General features: G+C 32.9%; 1 protein-coding gene across 15 annotated transcripts in view; it reads right to left on the reverse strand.

Moving 5' to 3' along the window:
• Positions 1-3,659: 3,659 nt before the first annotated feature.
• Positions 3,660-13,975, reverse strand: part of LOC127876607 (uncharacterized) — a 53,062-nt gene continuing 42,746 nt past the window's right edge. For 8 of the 15 annotated variants that reach the window (XM_052421940.1, XM_052421945.1, XM_052421938.1 and 5 more), the window contains 7 exons: positions 13,492-13,566; positions 12,687-12,815; positions 11,587-12,072; positions 10,789-11,040; positions 10,253-10,399; positions 8,207-8,230; positions 3,660-5,998 (listed from right to left, as the gene is read on the reverse strand). In XM_052421940.1, the coding sequence (XP_052277900.1) occupies positions 5,742-5,998; positions 8,207-8,230; positions 10,253-10,399; positions 10,789-11,040; positions 11,587-12,072; positions 12,687-12,815; positions 13,492-13,566 (1,370 nt within the window). In that variant the 3' untranslated portion in view covers positions 3,660-5,741. Of the gene's footprint in view, positions 7,209-8,206; positions 8,231-10,252; positions 10,400-10,788; positions 11,041-11,586; positions 12,073-12,686; positions 12,816-13,491; positions 13,567-13,975 lie in introns of all 15 variants that reach the window. The other 7 variants (XM_052421950.1, XM_052421943.1, XM_052421947.1 and 4 more) reach the window with 7 other exon arrangements.

Genomic DNA, 13,975 nt, shown 5'->3' on the forward strand with positions numbered 1-13,975 from the left:
TCCCGGGTAAAAAGCGGTCCGTCTAAAATGCATATATGCTCATATCCGCGGATGTGACCGGAAAGTGCGCGAAAAGTGAGGATATGGACGAATACAGGCAATATCGACACTTTCTGCAATGTTTATTTCAATATTTAATAAAAAATACACAATATGTGTTTAATATGTTTGTATTGTCTCATAATATAACACTTTAATAGACGTTATCATTTTTCCAACTCTAAATTCATATCCGCGAACATGACGAAGTGCAAGAAGATTGTTTTAGGGCTACACACCACAAACAATATAACCACGCCGACACCACATATGATTTGTTGAATAAGGTTACATAATGTTTATATTATATACTGAATGTATTGTTATTATTGATGTCGTCTCAAAACTTTAGTATTTAGATATACAATATGCTTTAGAAAATAGTGAAGTATTTTTGGGCCGATTATCGCCAGACCACAAGTAATTAATGATGTTACTTTTCCCTGGTTATATTTTTATTTGAATACAAAATGTTGAATTTATTTAAATACACTGAATGTTATGAATGCAGTAACTATTGTCTGAAATGTCACTGTTTCAAGTGGCATTTTTCATTTGAAAATAAATGATGATTTCAAATGCGCGAATATGATAAAATCGACGAATGTGGTTTATCCAATAAAGGATCTATATTTGTAGTGCTATATAATAACTTTACGCAAGGTAAAACTATCTTATATTTGATTGTTACTATTTATTTTATGCTTTCCGATGGTTTATTGAGTAATATCAGTGAATGAAAACTGATAATTTAACTGTTTCAAACAGTGAAAATTAACATTGAATATTATCGATAATTTTCACTTTTTACTGTGAAATGACGTCATTTTTATGACGAAATGACGTCATTATCCCAGCGAAAATCTTTAGTTAAACTCTTCAAGCGGGTATATACGATTTTTTATATGTGTTTAATTGTAATATATTGATAAAATATATTATAATAACACAAAATAGGCAAGAAAAATTATACATTAAAGCCGAATTTCATAAAATGCAGCAAAGACAAATTAGCGCCTCGAGCCGATTGTGACGTACATATTTTACTACAATAACCGAAGCATTCGTCTTTGTATTAGGATCGGAGTTAGTGTTCGTGTGTCGTATGAATAGATATCGCTGCAGGAATTCAAATAAACCGTTAAACTAAGTTTAGATTCACATCGTACATGTATGGTATACATGCTGGCGAATTCGGCTGTACAGCCGTTTTCAATTTCAGAATTAAATATCTTGCTTATTTCGCATTTTTCGACACATGTTCTTCTTAACTTTTATTTTAATATATATTGAAATATATATATATAAGTTTTTTTTACACATTTTATATAAATTCATAAATATTTGACAAAATCGTATATAGTCTACCCGCTTTAAACAATGTATATAAACTGTATAAAAAAGCATAACATAAAAAAGACAATTTGTTGGATTCGGTGGAATATAGCTTTTAATTCACTCGTGATCATTGAAAATATATATTTTATTATTTATATGATCACTCGTGAATTAGATTCTAAAGGGATCTTTTCACGCTTTGGTAAATTGACAAAATTGAAAAAAATTGTTTCAGAATCGCACATTTTCGTTTTAGTTATGATAATTGTGAGGAAACAGTAATACTGAACATTTACCATGGTCTAATATAGCCGTTATATGCATCTTTTGACGATTTTAAAACCTAAAAATTATAAAGCGTTGCAACGCGAAACGATTGAATAATTTGGAGAGTTCTGTTTTTGTCGTTAAATTTTGTGAAACTACGAAGATTGCTTATATAAGGTATAAAAAACGATACGTATGTGTACTCGGCGGAATAGCTCAGTTGGCTAAAGCGTTTTTTTCTTCAGGACTCTGGCAGGACTCCAGGGGTCACTGGTTCGAAACCAGCGAACCAGTTAGGGATATTATGGGCATCTAACAGTTGATAGGTGTCTATCGCCACCGTTGTTTAATTTTGGTGTTTTCACTTCATATACACTTATATTTGTTAATGCAGCATCAACTTACTAAAACAATATCCCGGAAAGAAAAACAATAATGCATTTGAATATTAACCGTACTTTCGTTTTGACAACTGACGACAGAAATGATTTAATTTACGATGTGAATCTTAATTTAGTTTTAGTGAAGATTCGTTCATAAGACAGAAAGACACTATTTTGTTTTAACGGATCATTTCGGCTTAGAGGAGTGGGTGAGTCATGTAAAATATCAAATATTATATATATTTTTGTAAACAACTGGTAGCAAGATGAGTTGCAGATAATTGGTCAGTAACCACATTTTTGACTAAATCTTTTGACCAGTTAATTCTTTTTAGCTCAATTTAACAGTGAAAAATGCCCATAATATCACTTTAAAATCGATAATCCACCGAATCAAACAGATAACCTCTATACATTATAGTTTATTAGTACGTACAAATATGAACGTCATTTTATTTATTCAAATGAACAAAGGATATCGTAGTGCTACATTTAAATGTTTCAAGAATGGTTATAACCATTATAGTTGTGCTGTTATTGAAAAGCAATGCATGTCCCGCTAAAATTTTAGAAAAATCTTAAATTTTACCGGGACATGCATTGCTTTGCAAGAACAGCGCAACTATAATGGTTATAACCATTCTTGAAACGTTTAAATGTAGCACTACGATATTCTGTGTTAATTTGAATTTATAAAATAACATGCATATTTTTACGTACCAATAAACTATAATATATAGTAACAATCAAATATAAGATATTTTTACCTTGCGTATTTAAACCATATTGTGTATTTTTCATTAAACATTGAAATAAACATTGCAGAAAAAGTGTCGATATTGCTTATATTCGTCCATATCCGCACTTTTCGGTCATATCCGCGGAAAAGAGTCATATACGCATTTTAAACGGACCGCTCTTTACCCGGGATACTCGTGATACCTACCCGAATGGGAGACAACTTCTTAGTTACGAAAATCTCGAATTAGTCGGTTTAGATATAATCGTTACACAGTTAGTAACTGATGGTGTATGGGATATATCATACACCTATGGGATATATCACATAAACCATCAGTTACTAACAGTGTAACTAATAATACTTCAAGCGTTCGAAATATCTTCGTATGACAGAAACAGTGCAGTAACAGTCATTGTGATTAACTTAAACGGCATTTACCGGTCATCGACAATCGAATAAAGTACCAACAAATTATTGATTTCACTGATGTAAGAAACTATGTCTGCAGTGTATTATTTTGGTCGGTTCTATATCTTTTAGCAACGATGTTTGCCATGTTTTATTTTAATTGGTTCAATGTTAATGTCTATAATAAACAATGACTTTATTGTTTTATTTTGATCTGTATTTTGTCTGATAACAGCATTGTATGAAATGTATTATTATTATATGTATTACGTCTATCAGCACTTATGTTTGCAATCTATTATTTTATTGATACCATATCTACAAGCTACGATGTCTTTAGTGTTATAGCAACAGCAATACTATTACATTTAACTTGACAATAAAATGAGGTCATCAACTTGGTGATTATAAAGTTGTTGTTTTTTATGTGCATATTAATGTGCAGACGTTTAAGCACCAATAGAATGTTCAAACGTTTAAACTCAATTTAATGCATTTTATTTCATCAGATAAACTTTACATACTGGTAAAAGTGAAATGAACAATACATTTCGCATGCGCGAGATATTTTCTAAATAATGATATACTTCCAAATGAAATACAATTTGAAAATAATAAAAACTACAATAAAGTTTAAATAAACTTAAGTGCATATATACAATATTTGAAAAACATGAAAACATTGTACGACACATTTGACACTTAACAAATGTCCAAAACGGAACTGTTATTATCTTTTTTCAAGTCATTTAAATTAAAAGTATGTAGATATGTATATATATGCAACAGTCATACTTACTACATGCCATACGTAAGTTAAACAATTGTTTAGTTTATTTTCCATAAATATTAATAGCATAATAGCTGATACCGACTCTGTCACATAAATCTTTTGTAAAAATGCGATTATATTTGTTTACCCACCACTGCCATATATTATGTTAGAAAGTATTATACTTCATATTACTATAGTATCACTGATATGTGTCGTGTTCTGTGAAAACTTGGCATTATGCATGCGCGTAAAGTGTCGTCCCAGATTACCCTGTGCAATCCGCTCAGGCTAATCAGGGACGACACTTTCCGCTTAAAGTAGATATTCGGTAAAAGGGATTTCCTTTAAACGAAAAATACCATAAAAGCGGAAAGTGTCGTCCCTGATTAGCCTGTGTGGACTGCACAGTCTATTCTTGGACGACACTTTACGCACATGCATTTTACCCAATTTTCACAGAACACGACACATATGTTTATTATTACATGCTTAAGACTGACTTTGAACTATGTATCAGTCGTAAGCCATTTATGTTCTGTTCTGTACAACTGGCATGTAACGTTTTTACCACGTGAGCATTACTATTGTGAATACCTCGATATTAAACGATGCTTAGCTTCTATAGCTAATAACCTTTTGTTTTCAATTATTTTTATTGCTGTCTATTTGCTTTTAATGTAAAAAATATATGTATTCAAACACGTACGATTTGTATCCGATGCTTCTTTGATCGGTTCATAGTACGAAACCAAATACTAATAGTATGTTAATTATATTCTGACATAAATATCTACAATAGGTAAATATAAAATGGTGTCTGAAGCAATAAGTTGAAAAAGAAATGACAATGCTGTTCAAAAGAATGGTGTAACGTAATGTGACGTTTTTCTATGGAACATATAAACCTTATTGTAGTATGTGAAATATATTTTGTAAACGTGATTTCAATATAACTTTTCTCTTGAATGAATGTAACGAGTAATGTTAAATGACTCGGAAATACATTAACGTTACAAAAAAGAACACATTCAGCAACAACTATAACACATTTTGCGAAAGGTTTTCAAGACACTGACGCAAACACAACATATGTTTAACATAGTATAATCCACTTTCAGTTATAACGGACTTGCTTCAACCAGAACATTTTCATATGAAAAGTTAATACTTGGAATATTGACATGATGCACTGATTCCGGGTAAAAAGTGTTGCAGCCAAAAATTCTTCCTTTTATAATATCTTATATATTGACGTTTTGAGGTTTTTCAGCTTTGTCAGTTTACTGGATTCAGACTAACAAGTAAAAAATAATGTTGGTACACGCAATTCATATTGCCTTTCATCTTTTGGGGGCTTACAAATAAATATAAGCATATGATGGGTAGTCTACATGTGAATTGGAAACTATGGTTTAAAAAATCTTGCTTTTATGTCGTAAACCCTCTTATTCAGGATGGCACAAACAATCAATTACGCGAGTTTGCTTCAGTATTAAAGAAAAAAACACGCGTTTCATTGTTATACATGTATACGCACTGAAAAGTGACCATATGCTTCCTTTTTATAATTCAGATACTATATTTATCCGCTAAAGGATTGCACCTCTATAGACTATAATTGAAAAGTACTTCCAAAGTACTTTTGCAATATATTGAGACACGACATGTACCTGAATATGCATACTGCAGCACCGATTTCAACGGTGTCCGCCTTTGAATGAAGTCTCACTCATCTGTTATAGTCAGAAAGTCACTTAACTGGCATAAAACGAACGATATTTCTCAAATTTCAACGACCAACGTCGTTGTAATACGTGACGTCGTCTGGCGGAATATCCGGAAGTGGTTCATACACGTGATCGTCCCTCGAGTCCTTGGGCACTGGCGGAAGAGGCATATCAAACCGGCTCCTGGGTTGCCCTGACGACGGGGTCTGGGGAGTAGAGGGCGACAGAACCTGCGCAGAAGGTCGTTGTTTGGGCATGCTGGGCATTGTGGCACCTTTCATTAAATTCTCCAACTGGTTTTTAAATTCCACACTCAAACCTGTAATACAAGACTCTCGTATATCATCACTCACCAAAACATACAGTTCAACCAATTAAAATTGTTGGGTTTCTTCATTCCAAGAATTCCAGATTCTCCAATGAAATTATGAAAGTATGATACTCGTATTTTGCTTTAAATATAGTGTTTGAACACACGCATTAATAACTAAAATGACCATAATTTGTATTTCATTTAAAATACAATACATTAATTGTTTTATACGTAAAACAAATACAACGAATTCTATTTATTTTAAAATCATGGATCGCAGTTTAAATGGACCTTTTCACGTTTTGATAAATTGGCAAAATTGAAAAAATATTCTTTCAGATTTGCAAATTTTCGTTGTAGATACAATATTTGCGAGGGACCAATACTGAACATTTGCCATGCTCTAAAACAATCATTATATGCATATTTTGACGATTCAAAAACCTGAAAATATTAAAGCGTTACATTTGCGAAACGACTGAATTCATAATTTGGAGAGCTGAGTTGTTATGTTTATATTTTGTGACATAACGAGGATTGTTTATATTAAGTATAAAATACACATGAGCAAGAATGACCGAGCCCTAGACTTTTTCTTCAAGGGTAAGTGGTTTCAAGCCCATATGAGGATTACTTTTTTAATTTTACTCTTATTTTTTTACTGGAGCTATTTAGTTCTAATAGTAATAAATAATAGTCCAAATATCCATCTGTGAAATAGTCCCTTTTACGTCATGTCCTTGTCACTGCAAACTTTTCATGAACAAAAATTCATAATGGCGAAAATGACATGACATGTCTTTTGAATGTTAAATTATATACTTACGAATAAGTGATATTAAGTTAAAATGCGTTATTGTAAATCGCAGACACAAACAAAAGTAAGTTGTCAAAAAAGTGTACAGTTTGAAGACATTAATATAATTTAGTTAAAAAAGAAAGATGGTTTACTTCTAAGACTGCAAAAATTAATTTTTTGCCTCATTTCGGGAAAATAGGGATTAATGCAGGAGCGTCCTTAATGCAGTCCGCATAGGCAAATCAGGAACGATACTTTCCGCCTTAACTGGAATTTCGTTTAGAAGAGACTTTCTTTAAACAAAAAATGCAGAATATTGGAAGGTGTAGTCATTGATTATCATATGTCGGCTGCACAGGCTAATATTGGACGAAACTTTACGCATTTTGCATTTGGGCCCATTTTCCCAGAACGACACTGAAAAAACAACGGCAGCTTTATAACAGCAGTAAAACATTAACACAAGAACACGTGCATAACATGCATAGTGAATGGAAATAACAAAACAAAACAAGTAACCAACTTCCACCGTATTATTATACATGTAATTTATAAGGCTATCATACGATCAATCGAGTGTGAATGACCCAAATCGACAAGTTAATTTCGACTTGTTAAACGAGATTTGTCTCAAACCTGCGGTCAAATTGTTCACTATTTGTTAATATTATATTGTTATATATAAGGGCTTCAGTTCACATAAGTCACCACGATGAAATTCATTATGCATGTACTAAAATAATTAATCTGTTCGATAGTGAAAGGCATACGTATTTGAATAGACAAAACACATGTATTGACTACATGTATATTGAAATCGAATCGATTGAGGTCAAATCGTCCCGATCAAACAGTGAAATATAAAAAAAGAATTATAATAGTAATAAAAGAAACAAACTCCCAAGCTTGGTAAAGATAAAACTATTTGTCTAGTTATTGTTATGATTAAATTATGAGATACATATTTTTTTTATAAGAAATAACTAGAGCTCAGCAAAAAATAGTTTATTCTTACTTAACATCACGCTATTTTAAAGGGTATCATTATCGTTAAAATAGTATTACCACCATCAAAACAAATTTCAATGGGTCATTAGTTAAGAGGATTTTGTTATGGCGTATTACACGAGATGCGGGAGGATAAAGCCTATATGTGTTGAGATTTTATACATACACATATACAATGTTAGTTTTCAACAGTTTAGTTTAACCATTTATGCCTAGCGTCTAGAAAAAAGGCATTGGGTCTACGCTGTTTGCTTAACGGAATTTCTGTAATAAATATTCTAAATATAAAAATAAATATACTACACATCCCTAATTTTGGAAATAAATTGATCCAATTTAGAAGGACTGGAGTGTCCACTAGGCTTAAATGGGTTAAAAGTACATAAAGCATATTTTCATAAACTTACGTCCACACGTGACATTCGGGTACTCTAAACGAAATGAGTATAAGTGAAAAGGAAATCCATACAACTAGTTATTCTCTGCAATAAAATAATAATTAATATTTTATTTCTTTGTAGAGCTAAACCAAAGTGTTTGTTTTTACCTTTATTTTTTTGGAAAAGGTTTAAGTGATCAACAAATTGTAAATGTGTTACTAGAGCATTTACAACTAATGTTTTTTTTTTAAACTCAGCGCCAACGTAAACACCACGTGCATGTTAGAAGAATTAAAAAAAAAACGCATCCTCATAACAAACATTTGTTTACAATATAATATAGATTTCCAGATAAACAGACTAGAGCTTTGTCACAGACGTGACGTATACCCCCACATGCTGCATTGACACAGAATATTTTGCATTCTGTCTTCACAAAACAAGAGAAGCTAATTTATGACGATTTTTAAGAAATATGTCATTATCATTTATGGCCATTTTGACCTTTGAACTCTTGAATTCTTTCGCATGACACGCCGTCTAATGACTGTGAACAAAATAAGTGTACAGAGTCATTTTAAATCTCACAATGAATGACATAGTTATGGCCCGGACAAGCTCATTATGGCCATTTTTGACTTTTGAACTCCAAGTGTGACCTTGACCTCGGAGATATAATGTACATGTTCTCCTATAACGATAAATGACATACTTATGCTCCGGACAAACTTTCGGTTTAAAACGAACTAAGTGAACCCGTGACCTAGTTTTTTACCCGGCATGACCCATATTCAAACTTGACCTAGACATCATCTAGATACAACTTCTGACCAAGGTTGGTGAAGATCGCATCAAATTTTTGGGACAGAAAGACCGACCGACAAAGTGACTCCTATATAGCCCCCATTACCAATGGTAATGGGGGTATACATATTGTTGTGTACCGAATCAATCCACACTATACACGTGAGATACTATGTATAATACAAAAAAGAAAAGGTGACCATTAATCTGGCTTGAAACACATATGAAACATTATGTAACACATGGGTCACTTGACTGAATAGACCCTTTGGTCACGTGACTCATAATAATCTTGGGTCACGTGGATCAAAATAAAATACAAACTCAGAAAGATTGTCAAATTTGGTATGATAATATGGTCAACTTTCCCGCAAACAAAACGTTTTTTTAACTGTGACCATCCTGACTACATCTCTGGGTTATATAATATATTGTTCTGCGAATATAAGGGAGTAAAACCATCAAAATTACATAGTAACAAAATCAAATTATATTCAACTCTGTCAAATAATACTAGATGAACCTGCACACATATATCTGACTAATTTATTAGTAAATTATTATACTTATTTGTACCACAAATAAAACTTCCAGGATCAGTTGCAATGCGTATCTACGTTTATCTGAATAAATACTTATTATGGATTTTTAAGGATACCCTCTTTTTATATTTTATAAAGGACATTATTTTTTTAATGTTTTTTTTTATGAATTCAATGCAACTGATGTTTTTTCAATATATATATACAGGCAGTTAGCCGAATGGAACATGTTAGTAGTGCAAGCTTCAAAATGATATCTCGTAGATAGCTACCGGTACTTAATATTTGGAACTCTTTGTAACATTTGAAATAATGTTCTGAGTTTTCTTATTTCAAACAAAGGTATTGTTTATCATTTAAATATTAAATTTCAATCAAACTTATATATTTGATCTCTTCCCCTTTTTCTTAATTAAATACACACGTCTTGTCTATTATTGAATAATGCTTTTATTAACTTTAAGTTTGACCGTTAGCAAAAGGCATACCGGTACTTGAGTATTTGAATTCTCAATCGCTGGTCTTCTAGTCTACGAGTTTCATTTACTTAAATCATGTTAATTGTATCTGTAGATAATGGTTACATTACGTGTAATCACAAGCGTATACAAAACATGTGATATGCAATCTCTAAAACAACGGCAAACTACGTCGCATGGACTGCAGACAGTTAGTACAACATCCCACCAAGGTGTAAGCACACTGTGGGCCTTCTATCTAACTGTACCTTCGAATTTACTATGTATCTTATCGGACGCATTTACAGATGGTTCACTTTGACGTCGATTGCGCGCAGTATTAAATGCAGTGTTCTCTTCCGAGGCGCTGGCATCAACTGAGTTGTGTCTTGTTGTTTCAAATTGGACACGTTTTTCTAAAATTGTTTTGGATAGATACATATGCACACACAATAAAATGTTTAAAGTAAACGTGCGTTTTACAGTATTGCAAATGTTCTCTCTGCAATTATGATGAAAACGTTATCATAAGTATTTGGAATCCGGCAATTTGAATACAACGACGCAATCCTTGTTCTAAACAGTTTTGTATTAAAATATGTAACGCGACAAAATATGCATTTTTTTCTTCTTCGGAGGTTTATGTTACAGTAATTAATTATAAAAGAAGAAACGTGCCTGCCGTGAACATGATGCACTTAACAATACCTTACACTCATAATTCTAGGTAGAACATTTGCTCTAGCTAAAGTTTTCTAGCCAACCTGACCGAACAAACACGTTGCAAGCATAAAGCCATACCCACCCGATCTATACGGATCAGGATTTGCTGTGTCATCATACACATCTTCCACCGAGTTGCCATAGAAAGCTCTATTCTGGCTGCTATAGGTAACCTTTGCCCCCTTTGTTATTGCTCTGTTAGTATTACCCTCATCGACAGTGAGTTTATTAGAGTAATAAGGATCGTGTGTCGATATGTTCGAGTCCGGCTGCTCGTATTCTTGCTCCGTTATCGGGGCCCAAAGTCCATCTCCAAGCTTGCTCCTTTGGGGTACTAGTACAGGTGTTAGTAAGGTGCAAATATAGTATATAGATACAAAATATGTATACATATTATACCTTTATGTGTGAAAGTTAGTAAATGCCACTATACCAATACCACATTGTCAGTCAGTGCAGGCCTTTACTTATAATTGTATTTCGAAAATGATGTTTAATTAGAATTGTTATTTAAATCAGACATGATTGGCTCTAATATATATTCATAAAGCTCGGATCTTGATAGTCAAAGTGGTATCGCCAACTATGCATACACGAAGAAAATATTATGTATTTCAAGCATATACATTTTCAATTGTGAACAAATCAATTTACAAATAACTCGTTTATCAGTTGGTAGAAATACATATGCTATGGATAAAAATCTTTTCTTCATATTAAATAAGGTTTACTGTCAATGTTTAAATGTAACATTCACTCAAATGTTTATTTGTAAAAACATTAAACATGATTAAGTGAATTGAAACAAATGTGATATATGTGTAAACATTTCAATGTACATGTTCTCCTATACGTCATATAAATGGTGTCTTTTATGTACCTTTCTTTGTAACCGTTGGTGACCCAGATGTTTCTGGTTTTACTTCGAATTTTCTCAGCAGGGTTCCAACTCCTCCGGGCTTCCGAACATCCACCCCCGAATCGGAAGTGGCAGTTGAATGACTTCCGGTTGATGTAGTTCCACTACCAGACCCGTTCTCTGATGACGAAGCTGCACTAGAGCTTGATCCATCTGGTTTTTCAGACATCGGAGATTTCTTTTGTGTATTCCACTGCGGAAAATTGCTCGGAGAATTTGGAGAGCGTGGTGATGTTATTGCCGACGACTTTGATACAATGCTTCGAGGCTGTGCTTCTTCATTTTGTTGCAATTGGTTTGATGGTGTTTTCCTCAAAGTTACGCTAGCTAGGTTTTGTTGCAATGTTGACATGTTTGTGGTGACGAATTTCTGTGTGGAGGAGTGGGGCGGTGTATTAAAGGACTGAGAGGAACGCAACGGCTTGGTTCCCGAGCTTGCAGGACTACCTGATAACACAGATTAACTGAGAAGAGAGCTCTACAGATATTCATGCAATACTTCCACGAATTAGTTTCACCATGCTATACACATGGAAAGAATATATTTGTTGTAATAAAGTATAATAGAGAATAACAGAAGAATAAGATGCACTGATAAAAATCTTATGTCGAAATCATGCAGGTAATTAAAAGATTATACAAAAAGGCATTTCACAAAATGTAGTGTATCCAAATGTTGCTGTATGTCATTCGAAAGCAAACACATACTCTGTTATTATGTAGATTTGCATTCGAATACGCACTTGATCGTTTGCTGTTGCGTTAAATATGTAAAACTGTAAACTTCTCTCTAATAAGGAAAACAGTGTACGCGAGTTTAGCAAGAGGGAAATGAATTCGTGATTTCAGAAACAGTGCTTTCACCACTAAAAAAAAATACCATCTTACCCAAAACAATAGAGAAAAAAAACAGCTTCACAAATCTATATCAAACTCGTGCTATTGTTTACCTCTAGTGAATCAACACATAATGGTATTAGATAAATAAATCCTTGATCGACATTTCGTTGCTGTTTTAATCACCTACAAAATTCTCAAATTTATCTCCTACTTATTCGTACCTATAGGATGGCGGGGAGCGGGCGGCGCTACGGGTAGATGGAGTGTTTCGGGATCTTCGTTGACGTAGCTTGCAGTTGTGCCAGTGGAGAAGGATTTCTGCATGTGCGGTTTTGGAGGAGGCAGATTTTCTATTAAAAATATGAACATTTAATTGTCATATTGATCTCCTCTTTTCACGAAAGTATGCATTTGTGTGCGTCAAATGGTCGCTTCTTATTGTATTAATGTATACATTGCTCCACTTTGATGCAATGCTTTACTCTGTGTCAACACTGAGTGCGTTTCATGAAATCCAAAGACAGCATTCTATACATAGATGGTGACGTCACTACGTTATTGTCAGTAAGACCGGTGTGACACAATGCCAAAGACAGAACATTATTTATGTGAACACCGTACAGACGCATTATTCTTAACACAGTAAAATGTTGTGTTTTTCTGCACTCGCATATTGTTAAAAGATCTAAAAATGTAGTCATACGAGGTTTTTCCGTAGTTTTGATAAAGGCACAATGCCATTACGTCAATTAAAGGAGTATTATAAGAGGATTCATTATTTTATAATACACATTAGGATAATTAAACTGTGGTCATATGAATATTTATAATGAATACTATCAGGGAATCAATTCCGATTAATAATCTCTAAGCGATCATTTACGGCAAATGACATATTTTCTGTACAATAAATGTCCACTAGTCGATCATTTACGGCAAGTGACATATTTTCACTAATCATGTCGTACATCTTGATAACAATTAAAGATCAAAATAATTAATTTCATATTTCAAAAAATCCGTTACCAGTCGGCACATTAACGTAGTCCATGTCTCTCTGGAATGCTCCTTCAATGGCTTTATCCAGCTCTTGAACTGTCTCTACAAAGTCGCAAATTCAACGTGACTCATAAAGAAGCAAGTAATAAAATAATGATTAAAAACGACAATAAAAATTGTAAACACAATTTCCAATTACAACTGCTATTTAACGTAAGAACTTTTCATCGTGAAGCACATGATCTAAATACTAGATATTTAAGAAGACATAACCAATACTTTAAAAGAATATTCGTATTAATGTTCATCGTAGGAATACCAACTTCTGTTCATATGCTCCCAATATTTAAAATCAGACATATTGCCAAAAGTTAACATGTGCATGTATATGTTTATGTATTCTTATATAAAACTACAAACTATAACAAAAAATATATATGGGAAAGTATAAAAAAGTAATGTTATGAGAAGTACAAAGCAATGTATATATTCATTACTGTGAATCATACAA

The sequence above is a fragment of the Dreissena polymorpha genome, chromosome 4 (genome assembly GCF_020536995.1).
Source record: "Dreissena polymorpha isolate Duluth1 chromosome 4, UMN_Dpol_1.0, whole genome shotgun sequence".
NCBI classification, from domain to species: Eukaryota; Metazoa; Mollusca; class Bivalvia; order Myida; family Dreissenidae; genus Dreissena; species Dreissena polymorpha.